This window comes from Ailuropoda melanoleuca, chromosome 15 (genome assembly GCF_002007445.2).
Source record: "Ailuropoda melanoleuca isolate Jingjing chromosome 15, ASM200744v2, whole genome shotgun sequence".
NCBI classification, from domain to species: domain Eukaryota; kingdom Metazoa; phylum Chordata; class Mammalia; order Carnivora; family Ursidae; genus Ailuropoda; species Ailuropoda melanoleuca.
The window spans coordinates 75,266,458-75,289,194 of NC_048232.1; the positions used below are offsets into that span (position 1 = coordinate 75,266,458).

Below are 22,737 nucleotides of genomic sequence, written 5' to 3' on the forward strand. Positions count from 1 at the left end.
CCCCGCATTGGAGGCGGGCGGGGGTCGGTCCTCCGGCCCTTCCCGGCTCTGCCCGCGGCGAGGACTTGCGCGCCCCGGGCGGGAGGAGCCGGGCCTGCGCTCAGGGCCGAGCGGGAAGGGCCGGCGGGTCCGCGGGAGGGAGCGGGGCGCTTCGGTGGACAGAGCGGGGCTCTGGCGCGGACTACGCCTGTGCGTGCGGAGACCCGCGGGCGGACACCTGTGCGCGGGCCGAGTGCGGGGCCCGCCGAGCCTCCCCCCCACGTCCCCGCCCGGGACCCGGTGAAGGTCAGGCCGCCCTTGGCAGCGCGCGCGCTGGGCTCGGCGACCCCCCCTTCACGCCCCTCCGCTGTGGCAGCGGAGGACTTTTTTTAAAACTGAAGTGTGACAAGCAGAAAGGAGTGCAAGTCACAAGTGTGCGCGGGCGGGGCGCCTGAGGGCACAGCTACTTGGGGTGAGAAACCGCCATCCGCCAAGGGCGCCCTCGGCCCTGGGGCAGGCAGCTCGCAGTTGGAAAAGCGGGTTTTGTGCCGGTGAAGGAGTTTGCAGAGGGAGATGCGCATCTCCTTCTCTGAAACTGTGGGCTGGGGCTGCCCGCGGCTCTCAGTGTCGGGTGTTGCAGGGAACAGGGCCTCCACCCAAGCCCCTTGGCCTTGATGTCTGATGGGAAGACTCCCGCTGGCTCACACCTCATGCTGGGGGTATCACGGGGTTATTTTGAGGGAAGACAGTTTTTCCGAGAAGGTTGGGGGTTGTGCCAGTGTGCTGGGCTCTGCGTCAGCAGGGCAGCCGCTGGTCATCTTGGGTACTTACAGACCCAGTTCTCTGTGGACACTGGCAATTACCCTCATCCCCACTTTCCACCCCTCCTAGAGCCAGGGTCCTGGGCTCCAGAGGTTGGGTCTGTGGTGGCCTTCCTCCCTGGGCACAAACTCTCCCTGCACACACCAGAGCAGGGTTGGAGGAGCGAGATGGGGGCCATGAGCTTGGAGCTCTGGGGGAGGGTTGGCCTGGAGAATGCTGGCGCCAGCTCAGAGCTGGCTGGGAGCCTCTGACTCTGACACACTCTTCTAGGGCTGCCCTTTCCCCCACGCTGGTAATTAAACTCCCTGTTTTGCAGCTTCTGGATGAATCAGTGCACCCCTAAACTGAGGTCTAGGGTGTCCTCCTTCAGCAGATCAGAAACAAACCCAGTGGACAGTGGGAGCCTGAATTTCCAGAGGAGCTGACATCCTTTCAGTCTCTCAGAGGACTGTATGCCTGGAAGGGGATGCCTCCTGGGGATGGGAGGGATGTGTGAGCGAGGGCTGGTCAGAGGGCCAACCAGCTCCTGCATCAAGCAGGTGTCTGCATCCTCTCACCTACCTGGAGAAGCAGGGACACTTGCCTGCCACCCTCTGTCTCCATCACTGCTAACATACTCCTGGTCTTGGACTCCCTCCAGCTGTCTTCCACTCAGCCTAAAGGCAGAGGCTGGCAGAGGGTGGCTGCAGGGGCCGCCACAGTGGGATCTGGAGAGAAGACAGGGCCAGGCCACATTCCTGGAACAGAAGGCCCCCTTGCATTATAATTGCCGCCCCAGTTACCATATGCCTTCAGCTGATAGATCCCTGCTGTGGGAACCTGGGTGTGCTGACTTGCCTGCTGACCCCCAGAACATTTATGACTTTTTATGAGCTGTTCTAAAGACAGCACAGGGTGGTGCGAGTCCCGATACCCTGGGTGGATTCTGATCCCCTGAGAGGAAGGGAGTTGCTCTTTATGACACTGGCTACTCACATTTGACAGGCTGAAATGCGTTTCTGGGTGTTTCCAAGCAATGAAGCAGGTTTTGCAATCCCCGTCCCGTGTGCAGGGGCAGGACAGCGCCCGATCTTTATTAGGCTGTGGTCGTAAAGATGGACCATGAACTTTCCCACTACTGTCGGCAGGGTTTGTGGGTCCATCACACCTGGGCTAGCTCTCCTGCCCAGTGGGGAAATGAAAGCCAACTCCAGTTATCAGAGCCTTTTGGTTTCTTCCTTGATCTGAACTCTCTTCCTGACTTTAGTGAACAAGAGACCGTCATTTACTTCTGGTGCCTCAGGTGAGCCAGGCTGTGAGTGTGACGGGTATGGGCCCTGCTGCCACCACACTGACCCCTTCAGAAAGTCCCCTTTCCGTTGGGAATTTGCTGTCCTTTCCATGAAGGTTCTCCTTAAGTGTGTCCACTGGGGAGTGATGCTTGCAGACTCCTCTTTCTGGAACGATGCATGAGCCCAGTCACGTAATCCCCAGAGCAGTCGGTGCCCTCAGCCCCCACGGCTGGCTGGAGCCACAGTTTCCTCTGTACCCTTTAGCTCCATCACATCAGAGACCAGTTATTTTATGTTTGTCTGATAAGCATGTTGCTTGCACGCTCTGTGAAAATCTCAAATGCCACCATCAGTGATGTCACACATGTGGCACATTTTTGCACCTCCAGCAATTTTGCATAAACAGAAGTTTTTTAGGTTTGCTGTGGTGCTGGAAACTTAGAGGTGAGAGATTTGGCCAGATTTTCTGGTAAGAACTAGACAGACTATGAACCCTTGACTTCATTAAAGACCCAGCGGGGTCCCAGGCTGGGAGACTGGTGGGTCTGCTGGACTGGGTGGATGTCTTGCATAGCACACGCTACTGACCTTCATGTCAACATCCATGTTGAGCACCTGGTTGGACTCTTGGTGGTCTCAATGCTTTAGGAGAATATGAGGGGAGAGGCAGAGTAGAGCTGCATGCTGGCCGTGGACCCTGGGGTGGGTGTAGACCCTTTCCTGGTGGCCAGTGAACCAGGTGAAGTAACGGGGTGTCTATTTCTTCTGTGTCCACCTTCACGTTGCTCCTGGCCCTCTTTTACTAGAGTGACTTATGAATAAATGGAGCCAGGTGTACCGCACAAGATGTCCGGGGTGATCTGTGCAGGCTGGGGACTGCAGCCCAGCCCCAGACTCAGGTCTGCCTCTCGCTGGGGAGCCATGGGTTGGCCACCTGTCCCCACAAACGTTCCCTCTGTCCCTGCCCAAGATGTGGGTAGGGGGCAGACCTCCCCATGTCTCCCTCCACTGTTTGGATTAGGTGACTTAGTGAGAGGGATCCAAAGCCTCTGGTATGGGCTTTCCTTTTCCTTGAGCCTCCCCCCCTCCCTCCACAGAGAGGAAAGTGAAGAATTGGACAGGGTGGTTTTTATGGGAGAGAGCTTTAAGGATTGGTGTCTGGGCGTGGGGCAAGTGTCCAGCTGCCCCTTGAGGCTGGAGACAGGAGAGGAGGGACACCATGATAAAGTGCGTGTTGGCTGCATAAGAGCAGAGCTGATTATAGTCATCGGTGTCAACCACTCACCATTTAGTCTAATTTTTCACACAGCACTATAATTACGCGCGTCCACACATACGTGTCAGATGCGCTTACACGAGTTTTATTTGACTGTAATTTGTAAGTCTGTTCTGCGTGTGCGGCCCTGGTAGGCGTCGGAGGCTGGGCTGGCTGCTAGTGACCCCGGGCCTTGCGGGGGCGGGGAGCGGGGTTAGGAGGGGGGTCACCTCCTTGACACCTCCCTCTGATGTGGTCTGCAGGATGACTGTGCAGCCCCAGCCTGCAGCTGGCCGTCGTATGAAAAGTGAGGTTTTTTGGAGCCTGGAGCATGAGTCACCAACAGTAAATGCAAACCATATGTTACGTGTTTTCTCCTCTGTAGAAAGGGTTTCTGGTAACTCACTCAGGCCAGGGCACTGAATATAGCATTGTTTATTACACATAAAAATCCTAAGAATGTGGGTGAACCTGTCTGCAATCTGATCAGAACCAAATTTTGGAGTCACTGGTGGAGTTCCAAGGCTGCTTGGTGGCTATGACGTAACATTAACACAGCTGACATTCACGTTAAAATTTGGGGTAGGGGGAGCTTCAACATTTTTGATGGTTTCAATCTCTTGAAAACGATGAAACGACTTTACTCCAGACCTGTTTAACCAAGAGTGCAGCACACTTCATTTTTTCCTATTTAGTCGTTATTAGGGGTGAGACTAACTTGGCGCTCTGAAACTTCTCCTTGGGAAGATGCAGTGTCTACGTACTGTTTGTGTCTGTCTGTCCCTGTGGCTTCTCCACGCATTGCCTATCGTGTCTCTCCCCTGCGGAGGACCTTTACCTTACTTTTCTATCTTGCTTTGATGATATTTGAGTTTATTTTTAAAAATACAATTGGCAATGCAGAATCTTCAGGGTTAATTTTTAAATCTTATTTATTTATTTGAGGGAGTCTGGGTGGCTCAGGTAAGCGTTTGCCTTTGGCTCAGGTCGTGATCCCGGGGTCCTGGGATCCAGCCCCTCATTAGGCTCCCTGCTCTGCAGGGTGGGGCGAGTCCCCTTCTCCCTCTCCCTCTGCATCTCCCCCTGCTTGTGCGCAGTGCTCTCTCTCTTGCTCACTCTCTCAAATAAATAAATAAAATCTTAGTGCCGGGGAATGGCAGAGGGAGAGGGAGAAGCAGACTCCCCACTGAGCAGGGAGCCTGGGGGGGTGGCTCCATCCCAGGACTCCGAGATCATGACCTGAGCCAAGGGCAGACTCAGTAACCACGGAGCCACCCAAGTGCCCCAAAGTTTGCAAATGAAAAAAACCATCAAGTCATCACTTTAAGGAAAACACAAACATGCCTCTCCGGGAGACAAGACTCACCAACAATCTCCAACCCCCCCAAATCGCTTACATTCCTAATTGGTTTAAAAGCTACTCTCTGGACCAAGTGATTCTCTCCTTGTTTTCACACACAGAGGGACTCTGCCATCATTCCCCGCCCTCAGTAGGTCACCTGGAACTTGGGTTGGAGGCAGGGTCCTGTGGGTGTGTCCTTGACCATGTTCCAGAAGATCTACCCTTCCGTGGTCCTTGCCTCCACGGACCCATTGCCTCCCCGATGCAAGGAGCCTCAAGGACACGGGCGCCCAGGGCTACAGCCTTGAAGGCCAGCAGATGCAAGTGTCGAGGTGCTGAGCGGGTCTGAGACACACATTGCCCGTGCACATCACAGCCTGTCTCACCGTGACTCTCGGGGGCAGGCTTGTTAGAGGGGCCTGGATGCGAGGCCATGTGGCTGCCCCTCCGTGGGAATGGCCCCTGCAGCAGGGCCGAGGTGGGAGCAGCCTGCATGTGGGTGAGGGGCTGCAAAAGCCAGCACGTGAGTGGGTGGATGTCCCCCAGGCGGGGGCGCGTGTGGGGTGGCGGGCCCTGGCTGACGCGTGTCCCCTCCGCAGCGGGCTGGCGCACGAGGCCCACAGGAAGGAGGTGGAGCAGGTGTACCTGCGATGTTCCGCGGGCTCCGTGGAGTGGATGTACCCGACTGGGGCACTCGTCGTCAACGTGCGGCCCAACACCTTCCCGCCGTCTCGACACCTGACTCTCTGCATCAAGCCCCTCAGGGACTCCTCGGGGGCCAATATTTATTTGGAAAAAACTGGAGAACTGAAGCTGCTGGTGCGGGACGGGGACCGCGGGCCTGGCCAGGTGCTCTGCTTTGGCTTCGAGCACGGTGGCCTTTTCGTGGAGGCTGCGCCCCAGCAGGACATCAGCAGGAGGACCACGGGCTTCCAGTACGAGCTGACCAGCCGGCACGCGGGGTCGGACCTGCATGCTCTGTCAGGTGGGTGGCGTGCCCTGGTGGTGGGAAGGGCAGCAGGGGTGGGGGCTCCTGGATGGTTTCATGGGCGGCCGCAGGCATGGTGGTGCCAGCAGACGGCCCCCTGGGTGTAGGGGGTATTAGACTTGTGGTGCCCCGGTAGTTCTCAGGAATTGTGTCTCAGCAAAAGGATCAAGTGTGCCCTGGGAATGGCCACAGGCCGGATGGACCGTGGTCCTAGCTCCCTGACGTGCCCGTCTTCTGTGTACCATTGGGGCTGTAACTGGAAATGTGTGTCCTGGGCATTTCTCCTGATGTATGGATTAGCTGAGTGTTTTCGACATCTGACATGGCAAGTTTTGGGTGGGAGCCAAGACTGATTCACACTCCAGAGTAGTGCAGAGCCTTGATGACCTGAAATGTGGGGCTGGTCCCCAGTTCTGGAGGCATTTTGTGGGTGGGTGGTCTAAGGATAACCCCATGTGGAGCGGAGACACCAGCCATGTGCCAGGATAGGGGCTGTGGATAGAGGAACCAGGCAGGGCAGGGACTCACCTGGGGGTCCCACGAGGCTGGCCCTCGAGGAGCCTCCTCCATTGCAGGGTCCTCCTAGGGTATAGTTCTGGAGGGAGGTTCTCAGCAGCCGAGGGGGGGTGTGTGTGCACAGGGAGATTGTAAGTTGGCTTTACATTGTCCTTCATTTTTACTTTGGAGGCAAGCAGAAAGCTTTGCAGGGTCCTGTGTGGAGGGTAGTGTTGGTCGCCCAAAAGTTCCAGAGGCAGAGACCAAGGAGAAGTGAGTGGCCTCCAGAGCTCTCACATGGCCAGGTCTTGCCCCTTGTGCCCTGCCCCCCCCCCCAGCCCATTGCCTGACTGCCCAGGTGCAGAAGTCCTTGTGTTTTAGAGGCACCCAGGCCAAGCGTCTCACCGTTGCTCCAAGGCATAGATGATCTCATGGGGTCCAAGTGTGTCAGGACACCATCCGTATCAATTCCAAAGCTGGTTGGTAGCAAGATGCCTTCCAGCGAGGGGAAGTGTGAGCAGGTTCCAAGAAGGCCATTGCTCAGGAGACCAGCCAGCCCGGATGATGGTCCGGTGGGGTGCAGTACCACCGAGCGTGCCGGCCAGGCAGGGATGCTGCTAACGCCCCACAGTGCCCAGGGCGGTCCCAACGAGCGTCAGCAGTGTAAGGCAGAAGTGCTGGTTCGAGGGGTAGACGGTCCCCAAGAGTAGGGTCGGCTCCGCGCTTTAGTAAATAGAAGATTTGACCGGGGAGAAGCATCTGCTGGGTTGTGAAATGCAGACTTCCCTCCAGAATGTGAATCCACGTTTTACTGTCCTGCATTCTTGGCTCAGATCAGTGTTCAAAACTTGAGTGTCTCTCAAAGTCAACTCGTCTCTTAGAGAACTTCAGTGTAGGATTGCCCCGGTGGGACCCCCCGCCAAGTGCCTGACTGTCCCAGTGGTTCCCTGCTGCACCCTCCGCCCCCAGTCCAGATGCCCGGCGAGGTCTCCCGTTCAGGAAGGTGACAGTGAAAGCTGCTGTAAATCTCAGGACCTGAATGAAATTTTAACCGCAACAGTCTTTATCTTGATCACCAGCTATAGGGTGGGTGGGAGAGCTGGGGGAGGGAACCCCAGCCTCGCTCTGGGGGACCTACAAATAAACTCACAATAAAAACAAAATGTGAAAAAACCCAGTCCCTGAATTTGGTGTTTCTGACTGGTGATAGCTGGCTGACAGGAGGAGACTTTGGGGACTTGTTGACATCTTGAGGGAGACGAGGGGCAGCAGGGGTCCGGGGACGCCAGTGCGTCCCTTCTCCCCAGGATGCTTGCTTTTCATCAGGGGATGGGCCCCTAAGCCCTTAATGCCAGAGGAATGGGTACGTAATGTGGAATGTCAGTGCCAGCCATCTGGCAGCGGTGACATCCACCAGGCCAGGCAGGCTCTCTGATGGTAGCGCGTGGCTCCCGGCTTCTCCTGCTCTGCCCCCGGCGTGGCCGCAGGAGCCCTGATGAGGGGGGAGCATCTGTGGTGTGGACGTGCGCACGTGCCCTTGGGCCAGGCAGCCGGTGCTCCTGCCGGCGGGGAGCTCGACGAGCCTTCTCCCTCCGCGATGAGTCACAGGTTCTAGTTTGTGCTGACTTGAGAGAGGAGAGGCTCCCGGATGGCTGATGTGTGTGTGAGCCTTGCGGCCCTGGACGTTTCTGCTTGGGAGTGTTTGTCGTGATGTGGTCACCTAGTGTGCTTCCTGGTATGAACCGAGAAGCTCTGACAGCCAAGAAGAGGCTGGAATGGAGAGGCAGACCGCTCCTCCAGGTGCAGATAAAGGCATGGGTGGTGGGCGGTGACCCCAGCCTGTGGGCTGAGGGACTCAGGATCTACCCGCCACACAGCTGGCAGAGTGGGACTCGCTTCCCCCCACCCTGCCCCATGCCCTCCTCCTTCCCTGTGGGGTAATGCGGTTCTCCGCTGGTGCTGAAAAAATCTGGCAGGACACGAACAGTGGGCAAGTGGCCAGATCCAGGGAACTGATGGGTGAAGGTCTGGGGCCGCGCCTGGAGCATGTGCTGAGGTCTCCCAGTGGAGCCCAGCCGGGCAGTCTGGGGGCCATGCTCCCCAGAGTCCCAGCATACTTGGGAAAACAGGCACCACCGGGAGCCCCCATTGTCCAGTAGGGTTGGGGGTGTGTGGCGCTGGCCAGGGAAGGGTGGCCGGGGGTTGCTCTGTCTGGTTCTAGGGGGCAGAGACAGGGGCGCCTGGGTGGTGCAGTCATTAAGCGTCTGCCTTCAGCTCAGGGCGTGATCCCGGCGTTATGGGATTGAGCCCCACATTGGGCTCCTCCGCTAGGAGCCTGCTTCTTCCTCTCCCACTCCCCCTGCTTGTGTTCCCTCTCCCACTGGCTGTCTCTATCTCTTCAAAAAATAAAAATAAAAATAAAATCTTTAAAAAAAATAAAATAGGGGCAGAGACAGACCTCCTTCTCCTTGATTTGGCTGGGGCAGCCCAGGTGGGCTTCCGATTCCAGTCTGTTGTTTTACTTCTCAGGGAGCTGAACAGCAGGGGCTCACTGGCTTGGCCACGTCCAGTGTCTGGGGTTTGGGGTTTGGGCTCCATGCAGTGCCTACCCAGAGCAGGCTTCCTTGAGCAGATAAAGGGGGAAGACAGTGGCATTTTAGGCCCACAGCTAGAGGGGAGGGTGCTGGCTGTGAACACATAAAAGTTACTCCCATTGCTCGCGGGGAACCTTGTGGTGGTGAGGGCCGCCTGGGTCCCACAGTTTCCGATGGGCGTCATCACTCGACCCTGTTAAAACCTGCCCTGTTCGGTGAGCTGGGGGGGTGAATGATGCCCAAGGGGTGGGCCAGGTGGGTACAGAGCCCTCCACTGGGGAGCCTTTCCCGCTCAGAGTTTGGTGGTGGCTCTGAGGGGCTGGGCTGGGCTGTGGGGAATGACTAGCAAAGTTCAGAAAAAGTAAAGGAACTCTTATCATGTCCTGGAGACAGAGAAGGAGAGAGAACTGAATTTTTTTCTACGGATCATTTTGTTTCCTGCCTGGCTTCTCTGGCCACTGTAATTACTGGATAATTATTTCTCATCTTGCCCATCTCTGGCCTTTTGGGATGGAAGGGTGTGGCCTCCACCTGCATCCTCACCAGGAAGAGGGAGGGATGGGAACAGGTGAGGAGGAGAAGCTGGTGAGCTTGAGAGTTCCCAGCACATAAGAGACGGGACCTGGGGGCAGCCGACTAGCCCGGGCCAGGTCCTGTGGGGCCATCTCGGGGCAACACCAGCCTGCGGCTGGCTGTGTGACAGTCCAAGGAGGCTCCAGAACCGTAAGTGGGCCTCAGCTCACACCAGCCCCGTTCCAGCTGTGTCCCCTTGCCCCCGTCACTGGCTGCCATGAAGGCCCTGGCAGGTGTCCTCATGCACAGCTTTCCCTTTGGAAATTGCATGTGTCCACCTGGTCAACCTCACCCAGGCTGTCCTGCCCATCAGAACAGTATGCGGCCATCTTGAACCTCTCCCTGGCGAGGGCCTGACATGAAGGGTGCTGCCCCTCCTTCCTCCCTGCCTGCACCCTCCCTCCTCACCTGGGTCCCCACAGTAGCCCCCTCTGGTCTCCCTGACCCTGTGTTTTCCTTCTTCAGTTCCTCGTATGCACATTCCGGGGTAATCTCCCTAAGATGTCCATACCTCAGCCACCCCCTCTCCAAGAACCATAGTCCCAACTGGCCTATTGGCTGCCCCCTCCTCATCTTCCCCTGCAAGGAAACGAGATTCGATGTGTCCGAAACCAGTGCATTCCAGAGCCTTTATGAGCCCAACTCCGATTGATAATTGTTTCCAGATTGCTTCTCTTGGCGTCCACAGACCGGATTTTCCAAGAAGGTGACCTACCGTCGTAAAACTCAGAATTACGAGAAGAGTCTCCAGGGCGGCACTTGAGTAGCTCGGCTGTGGTGGTGTCGGCTCGTGGAGGCTTCTGGCAGGAGGGTTCCGCAGGCTGCTGACCGCCCTCCCCTCGGTCCCCGGCATCCCCACGCCTGCGGTGCCGCGGGGTGGGAGCTGGCGGGGACACAGGGCCGGCTCCTTGCCACCCTTCCCCTCAGCTGTCAGCCGAGGTCCCGGGGCCCATGTCCACACGGAGGGTGAAGCTCTTGGACTTGGTGAACCGTGCGCCACTAGGCCGGGGCTCTGAACACGGGGTGTGGCCTGGGCCGGTCACTGCCACACTGCTGCCTTTTTGGCCTGGCTCAGCTGACTCAGAAGCTGAGATGTGCTTCTGGAGAGCTTGTGTGGACCTGGGCCTCCCGCCCACCCTCGCTTGGAACACTGCGTGGCCTGGCCCCAGGGGCCCAGCTGTGGCTCCTCCCCCCTGGGTGAGTGCTCCAGGAGGGGCACCCACAGGCCGGCCGTGGCCACCACGGGACTGACGGCTGACCCACCTTCTCCCACCCACAGGGGCACCCAGGCGGGGCCTCTGACCCCTTGGGCGCTAGGGAGTGCCGGCCAGGATGGGAGGTCCCACCTCCAGCACGTGCCCCTTGCCGTAAGGGCTACAATAAAATGCTGCTCTCAGTGGAACTGGAGACCCCTGCCCCTGCAGTGCTGTGTGCCCTGCCTCATCCCTCCTGACCTGTGTGGCCTGTCCGGCCCTGTGAGGGCAGCAGGTCCCCGATGGGTGAGCAGGCCCCCAGTGGGCCACCCTCTTTTTGAAGAAAGGCCTTGAGACTGGGGGCCTACACATGGAAGCTGAGTGGCATAGGTGGGCAGCAGTCTTTGGGATTTAGAGCTGGGTGGGTGCCCGATCTCCCAATGGGCCGGATGGGACGCGTCCAACAGGCTGTGCTTGTCCTGCGGCGTCTCCTGCTTCCCGACAACCTGATGGAAGCAGCAGGTGGTGGGAGGGCCGGTGAGTCAGGCCCTCCTGAGCTGGCCTGGGGCGCAAACAGCCACCCCTGCCCAAGGAGGATGACGAGGGCCAGTGCTCGGAAACTCATGTCCACCCCACGGTGTCCACAGAGACCCTGTGCTGCTCCGGGTGGCGCAGACCCTGCTGGCCCCGTGGCCTGGGCCCCAGAAGGCCTCTCCCAGCTCCTGCTCCTTGGTCCCTGGTCCTGCCCCTGACTGCTCACCCAGTTCAGGGTTTGGGAGGGTGACTGGTCAGTGTGCAGACAGGGTTAGCTTTGTCCAGGCCCAGCAGGTGCCAAAGCTATGGATGTTCTGGGTCCTTGAGAAAGTGAAAGGCCTTGTTCCAGCAAGACTTCATACTAACCTTTCCCTGACCTGGGAGAATTTGTGCCAAACCCTAGAGACTCTGCAGCCAAGAGTCCGAGGCCTTGAAAGGTGCAGTGAGGGCCTAGTGCTGTGTTCTCCCAAATCCAGTGCTGGGTCAGGAGCGGTGCCGTGCTCTGGGGGGAGAGTTGCCAGGACCAGAGGCTCTGTTCCGCCCCCCCAATCTTTCTGGAGCTTCACCCCATCTGAGGAAGTGAGGGTGAAGGGCGGGGTGAGGGCCGGGCTGGGGCAGAAGTTCACTGGGTGAGGCCTGGCTTGGCTGGAGGAAGCCAGCCCCACCCAGGCTGTGGGGGTTTGGGGCTTCTGTGAACTGGGCTTGCCGTGGTTGGTGTTTGCAGGCAGTGACGTGGTCTGAGGTCCAGGTGGGGTCTGGGGGAGGGGCTGTGCACGCAGCTGCGTTCCTGCATGCTCACAGGCACCTTCAGCAGCCTTGGCGGTCCTCCTGGGCAGTGCCCTGACCCTCCAGTCTTGGCAGCAGACAGGGGCCTGGGGAGCAGGGGACGTGAGTGGGCGGATGCAGGTGTGGAGGCTGGAATGCAGGCGACTCTCAGCTGGGCTGGTGTAGGGGACGCAGCTTCAGACCGGCTCGGGTTGGTTCCCACGGGTGACGGGCATGGGCGAGATCTGCTGGGCCGGCAAGCTAAGTGGGGACAAGCACCAAGGTCAGCTCTCCCTCGGGGTGTGTGCCCTTCACAGCCGCATCTGGAGCTCGGGGTGTCCCCTGCATCGGTCAGCCCCCCACTCTCGCGGCCGAGATCGGGCTCTCTGTCCTGCTTCCCAAGGTCGGAGCTCTACAGGACCTGGAGGGCGTGGATGTGGGCCTGTGTCCTGCAGACCCCGCCCCAACCCGTTCTCTCCCCGCAGCCCCGTGCCGCCCTTGCAGTGACGCAGAAGTGCTGCTGGCGGTCTGCACCAGCGACTTCGGTAAGTGTCCTCATGTTCCCGCCACATGTCAGGAGCCCCACAGGGGCCTGGGAGGGCCTTCCAGGGCTGGAACTTAGCTTGGGGAGCAGACTGCCGAGGACACGGGGCTTGGCCCCCCCCCAATTGTAGTAACAGGAAAATGCTTCCCTTTCTGTGCAGCAGAGTGACAGTCCGTCTACCCAGGGGAGGGACCTGTCTGGAAGGTGGGGAGAGGGTCAGGCATCCTGCCTAAGGTGGTCACTGAGCATTTTCCTCCAAACGTGGGTGCTGCCTCACCTCAGAGCCCTGTGTCATCTGGGTCCCCCGTGGATACTACAGCAGGAGCTCCTGGCCTGAGGGTCCCAGGAGCCCGGGGGGCCTGGGGCTGAGGTCAGAGACTCCCCGGCCTGCTCGTGACGTTGGCACCAACACTCTCAGGCAGAGGATGGAAGCAGTCTGCCATGGTGCTGGTGCCGGACAGGAAGCCAGCGCGGCTGTGCCCGGCTCTGAGTGCCTCCAGCTCCGAGGGCAGTGGTGCTGCGTAGCGAGGACTGGGGGCAGGGCAGCATCCTGGGTGTGGGCCTGCTGGGCTGCCTGCTTCCCATCGCCTCCTCCCCTCCGAGCTCCACGGTGTCTGTCCCACCTTGGTACAGACGTGCCGCGGATCTTGTGTTAACTATGGTTACTTGTCTTGTTCTAACTTGAAAAGCTGATGCACGATGTGGTTTCTATCTCCTGTTTTCCCCACTTATGTGGCTGTAGAAAAATATCTTTATCCCTAGAGGGCCTCATGCGTGTGAATTGTTCTTTTTAATGGGATTTCTGGAATGCAGAATTCAGGGTCGGCCCCGGCACAGATGCCCCCGGCAACCCCACTGACCTCCATCTCCTTGCCTCCGCAGTCGTCCGAGGCTCCATCCAGAACGTCACCCACGCACCAGAGCAGCAGGAGTCCGCCATCCACCTGCACGTGAGCCGGCTTTACCGGCAGAAGAGCAGGGTCTTCCGGCCGGCCCCAGAGGGCGGCGGCTGGCGGGGGCGCGTTACCACGCTGCTGGAGTGCGGTGTGAGGCCTGGGCGTGGTGAGTTTCTCTTCACCGGCCACATGCACTTTGGGGAGGCCCGGCTTGGCTGTGCCCCACGCTTCAAGGACTTCCAGAGGACGTACAGGGACGCCGAGGAGAGGGGCCTGAACCCCTGCGAGATGGGCACAGAGTGACCGTGGGTGACCCCGCCGCTGCCAGGACGGGTGCTCGGATCAGGGGCTCCCTGGTGCTCAAGCCATGGAGGCACACACCGCGAGGTCCTGGCTGAGGGCTCCCTGACTGGTGGGAAATGTTGTAAAATGCAAACTAAGTTATTATATTTTTTTTTTTAAAAGAAAAGTCCATAGGAAACAAACTCCAGTGTCTTAAAATGCCTTGTGTGCCATTTCATACTGTTTTTCAAAAGCACCTGACGTCCTTGTGCTCCGCTGGTATGTTGGGTGACATGCTGGGGCCCTAGCCCAGGGAGGGCACCGGGCTTTGTACGAAGCTTGGGTACCATTCAGAGTTGTTTCTTGTGACGGAAATTTACAGAGCCAAATACTTACTTTTTGTTTTGTATTTGCTTTTCAAAGAATATGCTTGCTGGCCGTGGCCATTTTTGAGCTGCAGGCTCCTTCCGTTCCAGAGAATAAAGACCAGCATCTGATGGAACAGTGGCGCGTCTGTCTGCAGCCCCAGTCGGGCGTGCATGGCGCATCGCTGGTGGCAGGGCCTCTCCTGAGGTCAGCACACCTGAGGGAGCCCCACAGCCCTGCTGCTCCGGGCCTTTCCCTCCAGGCCCAGCTATAAGTGCAGCTGTTACCCTCACGCTTTAGAAAACACTGCTCGGCCTCAGTCAGACTGCGCCTCCTCCTTCCACCTCTGTCCTCTTTAGCATCTGCCCTCCCCTTCCTGTTAACCCAGATCCTGCCCTTTGACCCCAGCTTCCCCAAAATGCCCCAGCCCACAGCAGGTCTGGACAGCCAGGGGCTGGTCTGCACTGGGCTGGTGACCTCCACACCCTCGAGGGTGAGTAAGCACCCCGCAGCTGCTGTAACGAACCACCACAGACTGGGGGCTTCAACAACATACGTTCCCGTTATTCCGGAGGCCAGAGTACAAATCAAGGTGTGGGCAGGCCCAGCCTCGCTCTGAAGGCGCTAGGGGAGGTTTCCCGTCTCTTCCAGCTTCTGGTGGCTGCCGACAGCCCTTGGCCATAGAAGCGTTATTCCAGGCTCTGCCACCTTCTTCCCTCTGCGTGTCTGTGTTCGAATCCCTCCTCTTACACGGACACCAGTTACAGGGTTAGGGCCAGTACAACCTCATCTTGGTTGATTACACCTGCAAAGACCCTATTTCCAAATAAGTTCACCATCACAGGTTCTAAGTAGATGGGAATTTGGGAGGACACTGGTCATCCCACTATAGGGGTCACTGGGGTGCCACGTAATCAGATGTAAGCCTGCATCCACATCTATGATCAGGTGATTTCTCCCAAGCAGCTGCTGAGACTGAAGGGGGCTCTAGGAGAGGACACTGGTCAGTGAGCACTGTACCAGCTGCATCCAAGACTCAGGCACACTGTGGCCACAGGTAGGTGCCGTGTGCTGGCTCAGGTGTGCCCTGTGTCAGGTAGGTGTGGCCTGGCACAGGTGTGCCCTGCGTCAGGTAGGTGTGGCCTGGCACAGGTGTGCCCTGCGTCAGGTGTACTGTGCTTCAGGTAGATGTGGACTGGCTCAGGCATGCCCAGCTCAGGCACGTGCTGGCTCAGGTCTGTGGGCTCCTGCAGGTCACAGCAAGAAGCAGGTGCTCCACACCTGCCCAGCAAGCAGCAGGGCGATCCCCTGAAGCAGCAGGGTTGGTGACGGGAACAGGTCCTCCCGTGGCTAAGAGTTTCGACGTTATGCCGGGAGGATGCGCTGGGGCAGCAGATGGGCCAGGACCCCATGACCCTGTTGCTGGGTTCATGCTCCGCGGTGCTCTGGGTGTCGACTCTGACGCGGGAGGATGCCACAGGGCGTGCAGATGCGGCAGAACCAGAATGTCGGGTTTGGGTTTCGGTTTCAGGGTTGGCCTTCTTCCTGCTGGCAGTACAGGGACCCTGGGAGGAGCCGGGCACCTGACCCCATGTGCGACCTCAGGGCTGGACAGCAGCTTCCACTCCACGTGTGGCTTCAGCTTTTTACAAAGAAGTGCCGTGGCAGCTGGTGAGAGCCGGCCCGGGGGAGAAGTCTTCTTAGTGGGAGTCTGGAGGGAGAGCAGGGCCAGCAGGTGGGGAAGTATCCCCCCCGGGGTCTGCCTTTGTTCCGAGCGTGGCGCAGTTGTGGGGGGAGAGGGTGGGGTTTGGTGCTGAGGGTCCAGGCCTAGAGATGGGTGCCTGCTGCCGGCACACATGACCCTCGCTTTCCATGGCGTGTGAGCTGGATACCAAACAGAGCAGCCCCCAGCAGTCCAAGGCTGCTTGGTGGTGGGAGGGGCTGGAAGGGTCACCATTTCTGAGAGCCCTGCCGTCCTGCTGCCCAGAACCCCCTGTGGACATCTGAGGCCACTATGTGCCCCAGCTTGCTCTGTGACACTGGAATTCTTGCTCTCCCACTCCATCCTCAGGGAAGTCCCCACACCACGGAGCCCTGAGGGGCCAGGAGAGGCACTCAGGGGGTCTCCAGAGGGTCCTTCTGTCTGCCTAATGTCCCCGTCTCGGCTGAGGTCAGTCCTGGTCCCCTTGCGGGATGGAGCTGTGGGCACCTTTCTTCGGCTCTGTCCAGAGGTTGAAGGGGAGGTGTGACCCAAGCCCTCCTTCCCCCTGCCCTCCTTCCCCCTGCCCGCCTTCCCCCTGCCCGCCTTCCCCCTGCCAGGCTTCACCCCCCAGTGTCCCTTGCCGTTGTGTGGTCTTGCTCTAAGAAGAAGCCGGGGCCTCCCAGCACAGCAAAGGCTCTGCCTGCCCCTGTCTCTTCCTCTCCCTGCTAGACTTGTAGGGAGCCTTCACCTCCTCCTTGTGTGTTTCCCCAGAGAGCCATGTGTCCCAGACCCCCACCCTCCCCACGTCAGCCAGGACCCCGGCCTGGCCCCGGACATTCCTCCTCCTCCTAGCAGGCCCCAGGGGACATCCTTACTCTTTTGGCCCCAGTGACGTTGGACACCCTTTCTCAGCACTTTTCTAGAACGTGCTGGTGGCAGGAGCTAAGGTCTGGGCCTGTCTAATGACACCGAGATCTAGAAAAACGCTTTCTGAGCTGCTCTGCAGACCACGAAATCTGTGGGCAGCAAGCTTTTGTGTTTACAGACTGCCCTGCTGTGCCTGAGTGTTTTCTCCTTCCCTCCTCTGCCATCCCAGAGGGGACACACAGGGATGGCCTCAGACCCGTCCTCCTGCTGGTTTGGGCTCCCCAAGGGCTCAGGCCCTGGCACTCCAATGCTCACGAGCCACCCACCCCATCTTGACTGCTTGGGGAGTCAGGCTGACCCTGTGGCCTCCAGCTGGAGGCCTCTGGTAATGCCCCGGGCCTAGTTTCAGGCATCGGGGTACCTGTCTGGAGGAGCTGGGGTGGGACAGACTGTAGCTGTGGGGGTCATGTGCTCAGTCTGGGTCTGGCCACAGCTCACACCTGCCCAGGCGGCCTGTTGAGACCCAGGGGAACCTCACGATTGCCAGGTGCGGGTATTCCTGCCCTGGCCTCTGGTGGTGAGCTGGACCCCCGGGCAAGGGCCCCCAGCAGACACCCCAGACCAGGCTGGCTGGCTTGACACGCCCTGTGAGCTCCGGGTGAGGATGGAGCCTGGAGTCAGCTGCACGGCAGGGCTGCCCTTCCAGCTCCAGCACTGGGACCCTGCCCTCCAGAGGAGTGGGTGGCTGTGAGTCATACTGGTGTGAGGTGGCCGCCGGTGCCAAGGGGGTGGAGAGCTGGGTGGGTGGGGCAGCTGAACTGCAGTTTCAACTCTGGTCTGTGCGACAGGGCCTTGGGGAGGCAGGAGTCTGGGAGGGTCAAATGTGCGTGCAATGGCCCCAGGGTAGGAGGGGTAGGAGGCCAGCGGAAGGGACCGAGCACCAGGTGACTTTTAGAAAGTTTTCAGCAAATCCCTCTTGCTTTCTCCTGTCATTTGGCCCATGAGACTGAGGAAAAGGATCTTGGGTTGGCAACTTATATATTTTTGATTCCTTGTTGCATGTGCCCTATCTCCATGTACGCGCCCCTATTTTTCTGTCATCGATTACATCCTTTACCTGTGGTGGTCAACAGAACAGTGGCCTCCAAAGATGTCCTCATCCTAACCCTGCAACCTCCAGCTATGCTCCCTCACATGGCAAAGTGGAATTAAAACCGTAGATAGAGTTAAATTGCTGGTAAGATGGGGAGAATATTCTGGATCATCCGCTGGCCCTAATGTTGTCAGGGTCCTTAAAAGTGGGAGAGGGACGCAGAAGAGAGAGAACCAGCAGAAGCAGCTTGAGGACTCAGCCCGAGGCTGCCGGCTGTGAGGAGGAATCTGGTTGCCCCCTGGGGCCTCCCGAGGGAACCTGCCCTGCCCACACCTGGACCTCAGGCCTGTGTGAGTCTGGTGGGACCGAAGCCTGCAGAGCTGTGTGATGATAAACTTGGGTTGTTTGAGGCCATGGTAAGTTCGTGATTTGTTCCAGCAGCTATGTACCCTCTTACCTGCGGTCCCCAGGCGGCACCGGGTGCTTGCGACTCCCCTAAAGTTGTGTATAAGGGTGCTGTGTTATATGTCTACTTGCATTTCTAGAAAACAGCCTCCCAACTTTTATCGAAATCTCAAGGTCAGGAATATGACTCCACATGGGTGGAGAGTATGGGGCACGTGTGGTTTCTCTGACTGATCTCTAGGGGATCGTGCCCTTTCCCCACCCCTCCTGTCTCCCCGTCTTTCCCTCTGTCTCTGTCTGTCTCTCTGTGTCCCTCCCCTTGTCTCAGGTAGTCCTTCACCCTTTGCCGACTAACTTGCTGCCTGCCTGCTGGGAGCTGCCTGCTTCCAGGTGTGGTGCCAGCTCTGTGGGGAGCTGTGCCAGTCCACACCCGGGCTCACCTGTCGTAAGTCACCTTCTCCTCCAGACATGAGGGCGGAGTCCTCTGGCACTCACTGTCACCGGCCTCAGTGACCCCCTCCCCCTCCCCAGCCCAGCTGTGGCCTCCTCCTCCAGTGCCCGAGACCCTCTTCCTGGTGGCACCTCATGGCTCGTACGTGTGCTGAAAGGCTCCTGGGCCCTCCTGTCACTCTCTCTGGTCTGCAGGACACACCCCAGATGTGTGGACCCCCATCCCCAGATCCTCTTCGTCTGTGGCTGGATAGCAGCACCTTGCCTGTCACCAGGAGGTGCCCCACCTGCCCTGCATTTTGGCCATGCCCAGGCTGCCAGGGCTCTGCTCATTGGCACCTGACACAGACATGTCAGAAGGTGTCCAGTGGAGGGAGAAGGCCTGGCCCTGAGCAGTCGCACTGGGGCAGGTGTGGGCACAGCCCTGGGGTGCCAGGCCTGGGCTCCCACGGTCCTCGCTGGCCCACAAGGACCACTCACAAAGGGAGGTGCTTGCTGTGGTCTTGGCTGGTTTTGCTCCTGCAGTGCTCCCCCACACAGCGAGGACACTGGGCCCCCCCCCTTAGAGCTCTATTCAGAAGGGCTGCTGGGGAACTCTAGCCCAGGTCTTTCCCCAAACCCTGCAACCCCTCCCCAATGTGCACCAAGTGCTGATGAGACTTTTCCAGGACAGAGCCCCTCTGGTAGCCCCTCAGCCCTTCATCCCCACCACCCACGAAGGAAGGAGATGAGGATCCTCCTCCCGTCCCTCCTGTCTGCTGGGCTCAGGACCCAGGAGGCTGGGCGAGGGCTCCCCTGCAGATCTGTCCCCCAGGCGCAGGCAGGCTGAGGGCAGCCTACACCCACACCCCGGCCCCCATGGCCCTCTGTGCTTTGGAGGACCAGGTAGACATGTCAGTGCCGCAGTCTTGGTTTCTTAGACCCCCAGTCAGGGCCACTGTCCACCCGAGCAGACAACCCCCTCATGGATAAAGGGCCGTGTACGGAGTTGGGCGCACGCTGGGGAGCGTGGTCGATGTTCTGCACGCGTGACCGCCGTGCCCTTCCTCCGCAGAGGGCGGAGCCTGCCTGCCCGATTTAGCGGCCTTTCTCCTGAGTCACGTGCTTCGCAGACCCCAGGGCTTGGAGGCTGTGGGCCGTGCGGTGCTGCGGGTCTGCCCACTGGGTCAGGGGACGCCGGGGCTCGCAGGGTGAGCACGCAGCCGGGGCCCACTCTGGACCCCACGCTTGTGGACCCCACGCTTGTGGACCCCCTTGGCAGGTTTTCACCCCAGAGCATGTGGAACCGAGAAGATATACCACGTGACTGCTGGGATCAGTGTCTGAAGCCGCCTACCTGTAGCCCCACCTGTTTTTAGAAAGAAAGTCAGAGGACATGGGGCCAGGCTAAGGTTTGCTCTATTTCCAGCTGGTCTTTCCCACTCACTGAAGTCCGGCTTTGAAATGTCCAGGCTCCTGGCCGTCAGTATGTGAGCAGCCTTCTGGTTGCCCTCAGGGGTGGGCCTCCTCGCGCTGTGAAGAAGGGCCGTTAACTGCAGGCAGGCTGGCAATTGTCAGGACACATGGAGCTGGTGTGGTTGTGCCCAAAGCCACTCAGGTAAGGCCATGGCAGAGAGGGAGTGGGTCACTCAGACTTTGGACATTGTGAAGGGGGCAAAATGGAGGCAGAGACCGTGGAACCCAGACACACAAACCCAGACACACACACGTGCGTGCGCTATACTCCCACACTGCTTGCACACACATGCTTGCACACCTGCTCACACGATTGCACACACACCTTGCACACATGCTTTCACACACTCACACTCTTAAATGTACATGTACTTACACTCATGCTTATACACATGCCCATACATGTGCACGTGTGCTGGCTTACACTCACACACATACACATGCTTGCTTGCACACGTGCACACACGCTCACACACGCACATGTAGTGGCCCCCACGCTCACACACATACATGTGCTTCCTTGCACACGTGCACAGTGCTCACACACACATGTTCTTACACAGTACACTCTCAGATGTGCATTGCCCTCACACATATGCTAGTGCACACACTTGCACACGTGCACGCATGCTTGAGCACATGTACACATGCACTCACACTGACCCTGACCCTGACCCTCCGGACAGAGTAGGGGGAGGCCCCAGATCTGAGTCTCTGCAGGATGGACCTTGGCCTTAGCTGTGCCTCCCGGTGCCAGTGCTTTGGGAATGAACAACCCCCCAACCCCAGACAGAAATTGAAGTGTGGGGTCTGTATGTGTATCTGTGGGCGTGCATGTTTGTGCAGGCTGAGGAAGTTGGCTAGGGGCACAGGGTCCCTGTGACCTCACTACCACCAGGTCATGTCCAGTGTCCTCATGAGTACTGTGTCCTGGTCCTCGTCCGTAAGCAGAAACTGTGACGTAAGCCCTCCATCCCTTGCTGGCTCTGCCACTTGGGTTTGGAAGGAAAGCTGGCTGCAGGGAGGGCCTGGCACCCCATGGCTGAGTGTCCAGCTGGACCTGAGGGCCAGGTTCCCAGACCCTTGTGGGGAAGACAGGGGCCAAGTCTGGCACTGGTGAGGGGCCTGGGGAAAAGGTGGTGTGTCCCACGGGTGGGGGCTGGGACCCCCTCATTAGAGCTGCAGCTGACATGAGGCGTCCATCCCACTAATTGATTAAACAGTTCAGTTCAGGCCTGTGTGGTGGGAACTGGCCCGGCTAGGCTGTCAGGGTAAAATGTGGGGCAGCTTCCTGCGTCGGCAGTCGCTCTAGGCGTCATGTGACTGGGAACCACGTTAATCAGTGAGATCAGTCATGCTGCCCCTTCTCCAGCTGCTTTGTGTGGTCACAACTGGGGAGATCCCAGAGGAGCTTTGAGACCCTGGAGTTCTGCACTGACAACGCTTCGAATGTGTGCTGGGTGAGGGCCTACTGTGCGCGGCCCCACAGGGGCCCTGCCTGCTCACAGACTCGGCTCCAGATGGTGGGTTAGAGAAGTGAACGGGGAGTGTGTACCTATGGGGTCAGCCCTGAGCACAGGCCAAGGGAAACAGGCCCGAGGGGTTCTGGGAGGCCTCCAGGGGAGGGATAGCTGCCAAAGCCCTGGGCCATGAATACCCCTCCCCCTCCCCCTCCCCCCCAAGTACCTTCCCAACAGGACAACGTCAACCCTAGATGTGGGATGTGGATGCTTTGAGTCTTGGGAGGAGGGCAGGGCCTCTGTTCCCAGTGCAGCAGGCAGGGCCTGGCACAAAGTAGACGCTCGGGTCCCGGTCCCTCGGAAGAAGCACCTGGGCTGGGGCCAGCACCGCAGTCACAGGTGAGAGAGGGGAGGGGATCGGGTCTGTGGGTGGGGGACAGACATGTGCCAACACAGGGCTGTGAGGGGCTTCAAGGGGTGGAAACCAGGCTGTTAAGGGACCGCAGCACCCCATGCAGGAGCCACGTGAGGGTGGGGGCCACTGAGAACGTGTGGAATTCAGTGTCAACACTGGCCATTGTGCACGGCCCCCGGGGGGGGGGGCGATTTACAAAAACAGCCGAGGTTTGGTGCATATCCCTGTGGTGAGGTCACGGCTGCCGGGGGCTTTGGAATTCCGTCTTCAGAAGCATTTTGCTAACCAAGCCACATACTTCCTGGTCATCAATTTGATCACGGGCAAGAAGAAAAAATGCTAAGAAAACAAAAAAACAAAACACCCCTGAGGGCTGTGTGTGAGGGGTGGGGAGGGGGAGGCAGAGAAATAGGATCTCTGTGCCAGAAAGGCGGTGGGCATCAAGGAGGCTGTGCCTGCGTGTCTGTGAATTCTGTGCGTGTCTGGTGTCGTCTCCCACACCCGAACCCCCAGGGACCTCCATGATCTAAGTGTCAGATCCCCAGCCCAAGTGCTCCATGCTCCTGTGCACCAAGGACTGGGGGCAGTGAGAGAGAGGGGTCCTCATGGCCCCCAAGCCCCTCCCAACCCTGGCACAGAGCACAGGGCCCTCTGCCCGGCTCCAGCTCGGAAAGAGCGAAGGCCCCTTGCTTTCCCCTTTTAGCACTGCTGAGTGGACTAAAATGTCCAAAAAGGGGCTCTATTGAAAACAGAGGGAAATGAAAATACAGATGGTGTAAAAATAGGCAAGAGACCTGGTATTTGGCCACAGGTCAGTGTGTCCATCTATGGGCCGTGTGGCTTCTCTGGCCCTGAGGCTTCCGCAGTCATGGGGACAGTGACTGGGGCCTGAGGTGGGTCAGGGCAGGAAGACCAACAAGGGCCGTTGCGTCTGGGGTGGGCGGGGGCTGGAAGGACCCTCTGAGAAGAAGCCCATGAAGAGGGACAGGTG

General features: G+C 58.9%; 1 protein-coding gene across 1 annotated transcript; it reads left to right on the forward strand.

The window, feature by feature from the left end:
* The first annotated feature begins 4,565 nt into the window (after nt 1–4,565).
* Nucleotides 4,566–13,752, forward strand: METRNL (meteorin like, glial cell differentiation regulator). Its single transcript, XM_011233840.3, has 3 exons — nt 4,566–5,654; nt 12,297–12,356; nt 13,238–13,752. The coding sequence occupies exons 1-3, from the start codon at nt 5,093–5,095 to the stop codon at nt 13,552–13,554; spliced, it is 939 nt and encodes a 312-aa protein (XP_011232142.1). The 5' UTR covers nt 4,566–5,092; the 3' UTR covers nt 13,555–13,752.
* Nucleotides 13,753–22,737: the final 8,985 nt, after the last annotated feature.

Coding starts and splice junctions, on each gene's coding strand:
- METRNL (XM_011233840.3), top strand. CDS start 5,093: ATGCGAGGCCATGTGGCTGCCCCTCCGTGGGAATGGCCCCTGCAGCAG. Junction 5,655..12,296: donor GGACCTGCATGCTCTGTCAG/GTGGGTGGCGTG, acceptor CTCTCCCCGCAG/CCCCGTGCCGCCCTTGCAGT. Junction 12,357..13,237: donor GGTCTGCACCAGCGACTTCG/GTAAGTGTCCTC, acceptor TTGCCTCCGCAG/TCGTCCGAGGCTCCATCCAG.